This window comes from Rattus norvegicus, chromosome 12 (assembly GCF_021556685.1).
Source record: "Rattus norvegicus strain SHRSP/BbbUtx chromosome 12, alternate assembly SHRSP_T2T, whole genome shotgun sequence".
Taxonomy (NCBI): Eukaryota; Metazoa; Chordata; class Mammalia; order Rodentia; family Muridae; genus Rattus; species Rattus norvegicus.
Genome location: NC_141545.1, coordinates 19,221,887 through 19,235,210, shown reverse-complemented (window position 1 = coordinate 19,235,210; position 13,324 = coordinate 19,221,887). Strand labels below are relative to the sequence as shown.

The 13,324-nt window shown below is 48.9% G+C and overlaps 1 protein-coding gene across 1 annotated transcript in view; it reads left to right on the top strand.

Annotated features, from left to right (window-relative positions):
* The window catches only part of Sdk1 (sidekick cell adhesion molecule 1), a 983,759-nt gene that overhangs the window by 807,545 nt on the left and 162,890 nt on the right, over positions 1 to 13,324 (top strand). Inside the window, 2 exon segments of the mRNA NM_001447264.1 lie at positions 3,232 to 3,330; positions 11,048 to 11,239. Of these exon segments, the coding sequence (NP_001434193.1) occupies positions 3,232 to 3,330; positions 11,048 to 11,239 (291 nt within the window).

Below are 13,324 nucleotides of genomic sequence, written 5' to 3'. Positions count from 1 at the left end.
TGAGGCTTTGAGGCTAGCCTGGGAAAAAGAGCAAAAACATCCTCTCAAAAAAAAAAAATCAAAAACAAAAACAATCAGCAAAAAACACATACAATAAACAAAAACCCAAGGAGCCTCATGTTAGCCATCTACCATGAAAACCAGTGAAAAGCATTAGATGTCCCAAATGGGGACAGTTGGGGGAGAGATAAAAAGGTCATTCATGCAGCAGATACCTTGTGGCTATTAAAGACCCCAAACTTTTGAGCTCAAAACACTTGAGAAAAATTGTCATGATATAATGTCAAGTGGACAAAAAAAAAAAAAAAAAACCAGTTAACAAAATTACTTGAGATCCATGTTTTAACATAATACATTTATTTACTATTTTGAGACTCGTTGTCTCTATATGGTGTGAGTGAGTGTGAGTATGTGTGTGAGTGTGTGTGTGTGTGTGTGTGTGTGTGTGTATGTAGGTCCCGTACCTTCACCCTATTTGTTGAAACAGGTACTTTTCATGAACCCAGAGCTACCCATTAGTCTCGGCTGGCTGAGCAGTGAACCTCCAGTGTCCACCTGTCTCTGCCCCAAGAGCTGGGAGTCATAAATGTATGCAGGACACCAGCTTTTAAAAAGAGGCTTTTGGGCATAGAACTTAGATCCTGGGACTGGTGTTAAAGCAGTTGCTAGGCAAGCGTGAGGACCTGAGGAGGGATCCGCAGAACCCACAGAAATGCTGGGTGAGTGTGGAACCTGGTTGTGGTTCCAGTCTTAGAAGGCAGAGACAGAGGATTCCCAGATCAAATCAGGTAGTAAAACCAGACATGTGGGCAAGCTCCGGGTTTGACTGAGAGAGCTACCTCAACAAATAGGTTAGATGGGCATTGAGAAGGATTTCAACACCAACCCTGGGTCTCCACATGCATGCATGTGTATACACTCAAAACACATACACTCACACAATCACAAACATACAGACATACTCAAAAATGCACAGTCACAGTCACACAGTCACAAACACACACTCACAGTCACGAACACATAGTCACAAACACACATACACTCACACAGTCACAAACACACAGTCACAAGTCACAACCATACAGTCACAAACATACACACAGTCACAAACACACACTCACAATCACAAACACACATACACTCACACAGTCACAAACACACACTCACAAACACACACTCACAAGTCACAACCATACAGTCACAAGCATACACACAGTCACAAACACACACACACACCCACACAGTCACAAACACACACTCACACGGTGACACACATATATCACAAGCACACATACACTCGCTAGCACATACACAAACACACACACACACACAAATATACAAACACACACACATTCACACTTGTACATGTGTATGATGGCCCCACATGTGAAACAGGCAGACAAGCATGCATAAAGCCACACACAGACGTGAAATTGGAAAACTGCAAAAGAATATAATAAAATAGAATAAAAACTCAGATCCTCAATGGAAATCTCTCTCCTGCCCTTGAACCACCATTTTTAGTAGGTGGCCTATTTGTCCTTTGTAGAAGGTGGTGTCAAGGGTAGGGTTGCAGTTGTCTCTGGGTGCGGCTTGTTTGGGCTGGAGCCCTGGCAATTGGCCTCTGCTATGCCATAGACTTAAGCTCTGCTAGCTGTTGGCCCTCGGCAGAGCCCCCATGAAGTGGGAACACACTGGGGGAGGTGGCAGTTCAGAGAGAGAGTATCAATTGAAAGCTAGACATTAACAGAGTTAGAGGACAGCACAGTTGGGCAAGAATCCAGGAAGCAGAAACACTGGGAATATAAAAAGAGCAGAAAGCTTCCTCCGCTACAACATTGATCGCAGGCGAACAAGCCACTTCAAAAACCCGTCAGGACGTCTTTCTGGATGCTTGTGGTCGGGGGTGGTGGGGAGGATGACATGGTCCTGACAGCATCCCATTTTACCATCTTCACTGAGAGAAGTGGCGTTTGTCAGGGTTTCAGACCCCCATGTGAAGGCTCGGCTGATCTCAGGCTCCATGAGTACGGCTTCCCAGGCTCTACCTATTTTAAAATTCATGCGTTGTATTAGGGTTTTGTCATAGTTCCAGGGAGGAGCGAGGCACAGGCTGCTGCTTGTGTGGCAAGGCTGATGGGAGGCAGAAAAGAGCCTGTGACCTCCTCTTCTGAAGGCCAAGCAAGACGCTGTGTTCACAGTGAGTGTGTTTCCAGCAGGTTTGCAAGGGATCTTGTGGTAAGGCACCTTGAGTAGGAGAGTGCTCCCCTTCTGGCCGAGCAAGTCCTCAGCTGAGAGGAGAATAGGGCAGGGTAAGGTCTTCCAAACTCTTTGGTGCAGGACTTTCACTGAACTTTCTCTTGCTCCTGTAAAGTCCCTTGGGAGACAAGAGTCCAAAAACTAGACTTCTGGGTCAGGTGAGCAGATACTGCCCTTGGCCCTAGGCTTCTTTTCTGGTTCCCACAGGGTCCATGATGCCATAAAAGCCAGACTCCTGGTCCTTCTCACTGGAAGATTCTAGTTAAGGACTCTTGCAAAGCCAAGCCCCTCACTGGGGGGATTCTAGGCAGGGGCTCTACCACTAAGCCACGCCCCCAGCCCCTCACTGGGGGATTCTAGGCAGGTTCTCTACCACTAAGCCACGCCCCCAGCCCCTCACTGGAGGATTCTAGGCAGGGGCTCTACCACTGAGCCACACCCCAGCCCCTCACTGGGGGATTCTAGGCAGGGGCTCTACCTCTGAGCCACCCCCAGCCCCTCACTGGGGGATTCTAGGCAGGTGCTCTACCACTGAGCCACACCCCAGCCCCTCACTGGGGGATTCTAGGCAAATCATCCTATTATGGAGTCATTCCCCAACCCCTTAATGGAGGATTCTAAAGAAGTGATAGTCTACCAAGCACTTGATTTTTTTCAGGTCTAACCAAACACATTATTTTACTAGATTGGATCAGAGAGAAAGAGAAGCTGTGTCTGAAGGTCCCGTGGCCACTTTTCTCACTTCCCTGCTTGTCTGCACGGAGCCAGCAAAGTAACACACTCAAGAGCAGAGAGCATGCCCTGAGAACCCGGCCCCTAGTCCTGCCTGCCTGCCTCCTGGTGTTTCTTTCCTACAGGCTTCTGCTGGCCTTGTCTCGACACTTCCTTGCTGCAGCTCAAGCTGTCCACGGAGGTCTGATCAAAGAGCTCCAGGCTCTCATGTTAACAGACCTTTTTATTTTTAATTGGTAGGACCGGGAGCTGTGGGGCACCTGAGCTTCACAGAGATCTTGGACACCTCTCTCAAGGTCAGCTGGCAGGAGCCCCTGGAGAGAAATGGCATCATTACGGGTAAGCAGCCCTTTCCCTGGAAGGGGAAAATAGGAAGTGCATCCTTCGTATCAACAAAGCTGCCAAGAGTGGACCCAGGCCTCCTGGGAGTAGCTGACAAGTCTTCCTGGCTGTGTGGTGGCCATAACCCGGATGGATGGTGGGCGGTGCTAGGAGGTGTTGCTTACCTCCCTCTGTAGATAGCAGCCTCAGAGCTGGGAGTTTAATCCTCTGCTTTAGACACTGCAGAGCTCTCTTTGGGCAACAAGAATCCATCGGTTTTTGATACCTTTCCTCATGTATTTAGTTCAGTCCTCAGGACAATGTGGTAGTGTATTGATATTCTAGCCAAGTTACAGGTAAGGCAATGGGCTTGTAGATTCTGCCGTCAGCCAACCTACCTACTGTGTGCATGCAGGACCTGCCAGTGGGGCAGCAACCACAGGGCTGACATCTCCACTCCCCAGCTCTATCCTAAGTTGCAAGAGGAGAACAATGCCCTGGAGTCCTGGCTCCAGAGCCCACATTCTGTCCCTGCCCACCACACCCTGAGAGAAACCTAAGGCTAGCAAAGGCTTGGGATGGAGAACCTCAGACTCGAAGGGGTCCTAGGTCCCTAGATCTCTGAGTCAAGCTCAGGGTAACCTGCGCATGGCTGTCCCATGACAATAACCCCCTCCCCACATGGCAGGGGAGTTGGGGATTTTTTTGGTTTTTCAAGACAGGGTTTCTCTGTGCAGTCCTGGCTGTCCTGGAACTCACTCTGTAGACCAGGCTGGCCTTGGACTCAGAGATTCATCTGCCTCTGCCTCCCAAGTGCCTCCCAAGTGCTGGGATTAAAGGAGTGTGTCACCGGCACCAGGGTCATCACAAGACTCTGTTGATATGTCCTTATGGATTGTCACTGGGTCCTCCCCATGCTAGGCAGTGAGTAACTGCAATTTCCGGTAAGTTACTGAAGGGAATTCATGTTCTTCCATTGAGTTGTGTCTGAGAACTGAGCAGACAAGCCGTGCTGTAATAAGAGGCAAGGTGTTCTATTGTTGCCGGCCAGACTGTGTGCTGTGGGTCCCTGCCATATCTGAGCGTCCTGAGCCATACCAGTGGCCCCTCTGAACATTCCCCTGTGCTGTGCCACCTACTTAACACTGCAACATGCTGGTTCTCACTCTCTATGATTGACTGCTCATGTCCTCTACCCCAACTGCCTAGCAAGGACGCTGAGGGTGAAGGCCCCATGATCACACAGCTCAGAGGTGGGCCTGGGAGCCACCTTCCCATCTCTGTAATCATGTGCTGAAAGTAAGATGCAAACTGTACTCCGGTTCTACCTGGAAGGTTCCTTTTTCCTACCCACAGCCCGCAGTGGGTTTCCCCAAGCCCAGAGCCAAAGAAAGACCTACCAGCACTATATGTAACTCCAAATGACTTCAGATTGTGTGCACCAAAAATGTGAAAAAAACACATGTAGTAACGGCACAAATGGTGCTGGGAAGCTGACTCAGGGTAAGACATGTACTTGTAACATTGGTGTTTGGGAGACAGAGTCAGGCAGGTCCTTAGGGATTTCTGGCCAGCTGCCTAGCTTAATTGGCTAGATCGTGACCACTGAGAGACCTTCTGGCCACCACATGCACACAGCTGCATGAACCTCTGCATATACACTTAATGCATACAAAGTTGAAGAAAAGTGTGTGTGTCATGGGCTCTGCCACCTCCTAGGCACCACCAAGCTGCTTGGTCCATGGATCCCCATTGGGTTGGATCACCTTGCTTCCTCCCCTCAGGGTTTGCCCATGTCTTTTGTAGTCACAGCTCTGTTCAAGATAAGATTTATCCAATTGTACAGTGCTTCACGATCTTGAAACAACTTTCTGAAACTGGTTTGTGAGGTAGGCTTGGCCAAGGGATATCCCAGACTGTCAGCCAAGGGACAGCCCAGGCTGTCACTGCAGCAGGGTCACTGCCACTGAGTTCTCAGCAATGATCCTGGCAACCAGTTATGAAGCTTCTCAGCTGTGTCCCCCAGAGTCCCTCACAGAACTTCTCAGATCACATAGAGAACCTTGGAACTAGCCCACCCCAGACCCCAGCCATTGACTAAGCTGCATACACCTGTCTACCTGACTGCCTATCCTGGACTGCACTCCCTCCGGAACCAGAGATGGCTGCTACTGGGGTGAGGCATCAGAGCCAAGATCTGCTGTGGACGGTGCTTTCCCATATAGGAGAGCAAATACAGAGCATGTAAATAAGAGTGCTTCCCCAAGCCTGGAGCAGAGGAGGAAAACCTGGGGGTTCGGGGGGAGATAGACAGGGACTCAGTCGGCAGCAGAGACCTGCTGTGGGTTAGTATAGCTTTGTGTCAGAGGGCAGAAACAAACAGGAACAGAGAGATGATGGTGCATCCATGTAATAGGTGTGCGCATATATGTGGTATGTGGATAAGTGGAGGGTGTGCATGTGTGGATGTGTATACATGCATGTATGTGTAGTATGCATGTACATATATGTGGATATGTGGATGAGTAGAGGGTGTACATGTGTAGATGTGTGGTCTGTAGATGTGTGAGAAAGAGACTCTGTTGATGTGTACACAGATGTGTGTGTGTGCATATTGTATGTGTGGAGGCCAGAAAACATCCTGTGTCTTTCCTCAAGCATAATCCACTGTGCTTCTTTAAAAACAGGTCTCTCATTGGTTTGGAACCTCCCTAGTACTAGGTTTATAAACAGATTCCACATTTTTATGTGGGTCCTGGGGACTGAACTCAAACCCTCATGCTTGCAGAGCAAGCACTTTACTGACCAAGCCATCTCTATAGCCCAAGAAGGACATCTGTCTAGTTCAGATCCCCAGGACCCATCTGGGGATTGAATCAGAGCCTTGCTCATCATTGATTCTGAAAACAGGACTGAAGAGTGAGAAAGGCAAGCTGTCCCCCAGTTCAAGGTATCTACTGTGTTCTAGAAACTGGCCAAAGCTTTTTGGAAGGCATCTTAACCCAGAAGGGCTTCCCAGTCCCAGACCCACACCCCCACTTCTCCTGAACTCCCACACCCCCCCTAAATGCCCACACCCTTCCTTCTTGTTTTATAGCCTGAGGGGAGGCAGTGGAGCTACGCCAACATTCCATGGCTAAAAGCCACTTGCCAGGACCTCCAATTTATGGTCATCTGCTCTCACCAGCTAATAGCGCCTAATGAACTCATTTTCATACTTTATTTAAACAAATACCTGTAGTCACAAATGGCTGGCTGGTGTTTATGATGGAGCCTGACCCTCAGAGCTCCAATGTTTCCCAGTTGGATCCTGCTGGCCTGCTTCCACTGTAGCCTCAGCTGAGTGAACAGGCCGCCCCCACTGTTAGTCAGAGCTTCAAGCAGACTCTGCCCTTCACATCAGGACCAGAGTGGCTCACTCCTCACTGTCTGGCCTGTGCTTCTCTCCACTCCTTCCCACTCTGTAAAAACCTGTCTACACAGAAGCTGGGGTGATGCTTGCTGTTCTGAAAAGCACTATAGAGGGGAAGCTCTTGCAGATTGAGAGCTAATGACCCTGTCATTAGCTGGGTGCCACCCAGCCCTCATTGTCCCCTGGGACACCTGCATTCAGTGCTACTCACTCCATACTTCATGCCCTGCCTGTTGGTAGACACCCCCCAGCCCCAAATCATGAGTCTTCCCTAGAATGAGCCTGTTCCCCCTAGAAGGTCAACATGTGGTGAAGGAGATGGTCGGGTCAGTAAAGCGCGTGCATATGGACCTGATTCTCCAGAGCCCATGTGAAAAGCCAGATGCACAGAGCACACTTAAATTCCCAGCACCAAGAAAGTGGAGTCCGCCCGGAAAAGGTGAACTCTGGGTTCAACAAGACATGCTATCTAGAAACACACACACACACACACACACACACACATGCTTGCAGACAAACCTGGCCTTCTGAGCTTAGGTCAGGGAATGCTAGCATGCAACTCCCCCTCCTTCAAAGACACCATGTGTATAAAACTACCCACTGCTGAAAGGTGGCTTCGGGAGACACTTGCAGCTAAAGGTTTGTTTGTGGGCAATGTGACCTTTATGGTGGGTGTCTGTCAGAAATGATGCTTTATCAGTCTGACCCTCAGTGACTGTCCCCATTCTGTGCCTCCCTTTTATTTTGTGGTCAAAATAAGAAGGAAGCCGTTGAGCAAGGGCGGCAGAGCACCTGCCTGAGTAAATTGCCCATTGTGCTCTTGTTGTAAATTGCAGCATCTCCCACTCTTCCCCTGTAAACTCTGATTTATGAGGGCCAGGATGCAGACAGACAGTCTGTGATTGGATGCACTACTCTCTTGTAGAGAATTTACTCCAGATCAACAGAAAATTATTTCTGAAGCTCCCGTGGTCGTTAGTCTCAGTTAGCAGGGCCATTCCCAGCAGGTAGGAAGCACAGTTGGAGGTAGCTGGGAATGCTGGCTCTAGGCAACTCCTTGCTCTGCTCACTCCTCCCATAAGCTGCACTTAGATGAAGCACTTGCTGGCCAGAGCTGCCGACATCCACCCCACACGTCTCTAAGGCTATGTGTAAAGGGAGGGGGCATCCTTACACACCAAGTGCTCACTGCTCTGCCCTGTGGCACTATCCCACTATACTGTTCATCAGAAGTTCTCAGATCTCTGTTGGCACTAATCTTATGCCCTCCAGAGGAGGCCGTGTGTGTGTGTGTGTGTGTGTGTGTGTGTGTGTGTGTGTGTGCGTGCTGGGGGTAAGAGGCAGTTACATGTGTGCAGATGTGGGTGCCAGATAAAAGCCAGAAGTCAACCTCAGGCATTGATCTATCCCCAACCACTATACATCTTGAGAGACTTGGTCAGGTACTCACCACTTAGGCAAGGCTGGCAGCCCTTGTGCCTGAGGGACCTGGCTGTCTACCCCTCCCCAGCAACGGCATTACAAGCATAAATCACCACACCTGGCTTTTTAAATATGCATTCTGGGGATGGTGTTTTCATCAGTGAGCCCCTCCCCAGCCCGAGAACAAACTCTTCAGTTGTCCACTTGGCGTCCATTTATCTCTATAACAAGTTGAGCCTACAGTGCAATCCGTTTGGACTCTAGCAGACGCTGGTAGCACCGTGCTTACTGAAGACACTGAAATTGCTGTGTTTTGGCTCCAGGTTGACGTGATGAACAAGATGCTGTGTTTGGTAAATTTTGCTAAAGAACAGCTTTTAAACAAATAGAATCTCTTGGCAGACAAGCATTCAACAAAGACTCCTCTTCCTGGTCCTTCAGAGTGACTCAGAATCCCATGTTGTTTAGAGGTTAATCAGACAAAACCTGCCACAGCCAGCCAGCCAACCAGAGAAGATGGCAGTGGAGCAGGACTGTTGGTTTCTAGCAAGTACCTAGGGCGCCTTTCTTTCTTTCTTTTCTGTAAAGTGAGGATAACAGTATCTCATTGTCAAGTGTGTGTGTGGGTTGCGCGACTTAGCCCAGATGAAATGCTTGGGACATACTTTGAGACAAACTCCCTTCTTTTGCCTCAACCACATTGAGCCCTGGATCCCCCTACTCCACATAGGATCACATGGCCTCTTGGGCCCTAGTGCCCACCCCCCTTCCTCACAACGCTAGGGTAGGATGCCCTTATGCTGTCCTCCCCTTAGAAGAGTGTCAGCCATTGCACAATGAGAAAACTAGACATGGTGGCACACAGTTTTACTCCTAGCACTAGGGAGGCAGAGTTAAGTGAATCTCTGTGAGTTTGAGGCCACTACTCCCCAAGATAAGAGAAAATATAAAAGAAAATACAAGAAAAAGTAGAAGCATTACTGCATCATGATTGCAACCCTAAAGCAACGCACTGTCTGATGCTATGTTGGTTAGTCTTCTCCTTGCTCAGCAAAGTTCCACCAAATGCCTAGCAATAAACAAATTTGCCTTCTAGTTGGAGGAGTCCAGCCAGAGGTGGCTGCTCACATTGCATCCACAGTCAGGAAGCAAAGCCAAATGAATGCTGGGGTTCAGCTCTCTCTCGCTTTTCATCCAGTCCCAGACCCCAGTCCATGAGAGAGAGCCACCTACATTTAGGGTGGGTCTTCCAACCTCAGTTAATACAATCTAGACAATTCCTCAGAGGCATGCCCCGAGACTTGTCTCCTAGAAGATCCTAGAGCTTTTCAAATTGACAGTCAAAATCAGCCTTTACAAATTATAGAAGTGACATTTTTATTGTTACACCCCCCACCACCACCAAATTTCAAATTAGACATAAAGAAAGAGCTGATAAGGGTACTCAGATCTCAGCACCCATCCATGGAAGCTGAACTGGAGTACTCAGATCTTAGCACCATTCCATGGAAACTGCAGTATAGGGAGTGGGTGGAGAAAGAGAGCCTAAGACTTGACACTGGGCAAGCATGGAGTAGATGACAACCCAGGGCTGCATGGGAACAGCCCTTGCCAGCACCATAAGGAGAGGGGAGCAGCCTACACAGAGTAGGGAAGCTTGATGCTGCACATGCCTGAAGCTGACCCACTCCTCCACTGGCTGGTGGAATTCACATGCCCTGCTGACCTCAAGGCCTCCAGGGCCAACATCCCACTGGTGGTCTTTCTTGCCTTGCTATTCCAGCCGCACACCCCCCTCAATATCTGAGTCTCCCTGAAGGTACTTGGTAGTTACTACACTGTGTTATGATTGTGGGGACAGTGAGCAGGGGGTGAGTTCTGACATTACATTTTTTTCCAAATATTAAAGTCCCGAGGCACCATCCTCTAAGTTTCCATCACCCGCAAGAGCAGTTTCTAACTTTATTTATGGCTTTCATCTGAGCGAGAGGGAGCTGAGCTGCATCTTAGAGCTTCCATATCCCTGAGCTTATTGACTGAGAGAAGGAAGAGCTGGCATCCTCAGCAGTTTTCCTTTGCCCGAGGACCCAGGAGCTCTCTCCATCACTGTCCCCTCTTTACAAGACACTTTAAGCACCCTCTAATCCCATCAGTTCCCCTCCAAAGGGGTTGACTCAGGCTCTAGTTAGGTCTTTTTTTTCTCTAAGCCCAAGTCATGATGGAATCTAAGGCTAAATAAATTGTGATCAGGAGGCCCTGCCAGATTGAGATGAGAACTAGGAGGAAAATTAATTTTTTCACCCTAGAAAATAGCATCTTCAGTAAGGAGCAAGGCAAAGCTCTGAAGCAATGCAAAACTGAGGGGAAAGGGGGCAGGTAAAAGGAAAACAGGAAGAGCAGCCTGTCAGTCATCACATCAAGGAAAGGAAACATGCACGCACGCACACATGCAGGCAAGCACATGCATACACACCCAGTAGAAATGTTTCCACACATGAGATGGGACCCTAGAGCAAGCCACTGGTTCAAGAGACCGGGTAATAAAAAGAGCAGTTTGTGACACTGGGAACACCACTGCAGGGTCTCTTGATTCAACAAATGTGAGCTCAGCAGAGCGCTGCAGGCTGGTGGTCATATCTGTCACTCTCTTGTCTGTGCGTGCACCAGCTCCTGCTGTCCCAGAGCCTATTCTTATAGAACTCCTTGTGGTAGAAACAGGGCATAGCAGAGGCCTCCGTGTAAACACACAGAGGGCACAGCAGAGGCTCTGTGTGAACACAGAGGAAGGACCTGGGCCTCCTTCCGTTCACCACCGAGTTCGAGTGCTCTCCTGCTGGCCCAGAGCTCCTCAGGGAGGATGACTTCTGGCCCATCTGGCTCAGCTCTTCCATTGTCTTTCAGGCTATCAGATTTCCTGGGAGGTGTATGGGAGGAATGACTCTCGGCTCACCCACACCCTCAACAGCACGACCCACGAGTACAAGATCCAAGGACTGTCATCGCTCACCACCTACACTATCGATGTGGCTGCCATGACTACTGCAGGTGTGGGCCTGACCACGTCATCCACCATCTCTTCGGGAGTACCCCCAGGTCAGTGGATCTTGGCACCCAAACTTTTCTGTACTTGTAATCTATGATCCTCCTAATATGGTGGAATCTCCATGCAGAAACTACCAAGTGTCCTGAGAGCTAAGGTCAGGGTTTAGCCCCCTGCTGAGACCTGTGACTCTGATCCACCAATACCCTTACCTACCCCAGTATCTCACTGTGTCTCTCAGAGTGTGAGTACAAGTGGAAGTGGCTTGAAAGGAAACAGAAGAGTGGTCTCCATGGGGCTAAAACATGGTCTCCACAGCCCAAGGTTTTCACCCTCTAAGGCACACAGTCAGTGACCACATGACCTATGAGAAAGGGAAATAAGTATATTGAAATTAAATCTAGGAGGGGCTAGAGATGTGCACAAGGTCATAAGTTTGATGCCCAGAACATGCAAACCAGGTGTATTGTAATGCACATTTATAATGCAAGGGTTCCCTAAGTAAAGGCAGATAGGTTCAGAGTTCAAGGCCATCCTTGGCTACACAGTAAGTTGAGGGTCATCCTGGGTTACATGGGACCCCATCTCAAAAATTGCAAAGCCCATGAAGCTTCCAAATCCAGCTACTGAGATGTTAAGACTGGGGTCTGTAATAAGCAAATGTGGGCTAGGGAGATGGATCAGCAGTTAACAACACTTGTTGCTCTTGCACAGGACCCAGATGCCAAGTCTGGGCCCCTCATGGTGGCTCACAGCTGACTAGAACTCCAATACAAGGGCTCCAATGCTGTTTTCTGACAATACCAGGTATACATGTGGAGGACATACATCCACACAGGCAAAACACTCACATACATAAATAACTAAATCTGAGCAAGAAAAAAGAGTAGAGAGATGGATGAGAGAGGGAGACATCTGCAGGGTATGGGTGGCCAAGTTCAGCTAGTCATAATGGCAGAATCTGCTCCTTAGTGAGGAACTGTCTGACGCTCTCTCTGTTTTTGGCCCTTTGAAAGTCACAGGATCTTCCTATATACCTAGTTTGGCTCCAGAGAACCAGCACTAACTCCTGCCGCAAGCTTCTGTTTAAGATGGAGATGTGTCCAGAAACCTCACAAATGCCTATGAATACAGGGATGGGAGGTTGTCATGGGTCTACTGGTTCAGTCCTACAATTATAACTGTCAAGTCTCCTGCCATTTAAAAGATGCTAAGTGAAGGGACTGGAGAGATGAATTGCTGGTAAGAGCACTTGCTGTGTGAATAGGAAGACCTGAGTTTGGATTGCAGAGTCCACCTGTAGTTGCAGTCAAGCCCGTAAGCCCTGCACTGACAGGGATGAGGCAGAAACAAGATCACTGGGGCTTGATGGCTGCCAGCCTAGCTCCAAGTTCAGTGAAAGACAGTGTCTCAAAAGACTAAGTAGAGAGTCACAGAGTGACGACCTTCTCTGGGTTTTGTACATGCACAGGCATGTGTACATGAACATATATCACATGTACATATACTACATGCATGCACACAGCATGTGTGTACGCACACACATGCATGTCAGCACGCACATACACATACACACACAAGCATGTCAGCACACACATACATGCACACACGCACACATGCATGTCAATTTTCCTTATTTGAAAAGGATGAAAACTATATTCATAGAGGCCCAGAAAACACATGAACTCAATTCATATTTGATCCCTACTTCCAGTTCAGTCTCATAACCTGATTGTTCTGGAGAGAGTTACATGTGTCTAAAGATAATGTAAAACATAAAATGTATGCACTGAAAGGAGCTCTCAGGAGTCTCAGGAGCCCCAGGAGCTCTCAGGAGTCCCACAAGGAGCCTTCAAAAACCTTCAGGAGCCCTCAGGAGTCCCTTGGGAGCCTCTAGGAGCCCCTAAGAGCTTTCAGGAACCCTCAGTAGCCCCCCAGGAGCCCTCAGGAACCCTTGGGATTCCTCAAGAGTCCCCCAGAAGTTCTCAGGAGTACCTCGGGAGCCTCCAGGAGCCCTCAGGAGCCTTCAGGAACCCCCAGGAATCCTAGAAGTCCTCAGGAGAGCCATCCATCCATCTTCCCCTCTTCTTATGGTGCCACTCTAAACAAACTTCCTCTGAGTCCAGACTTTGCGTAGA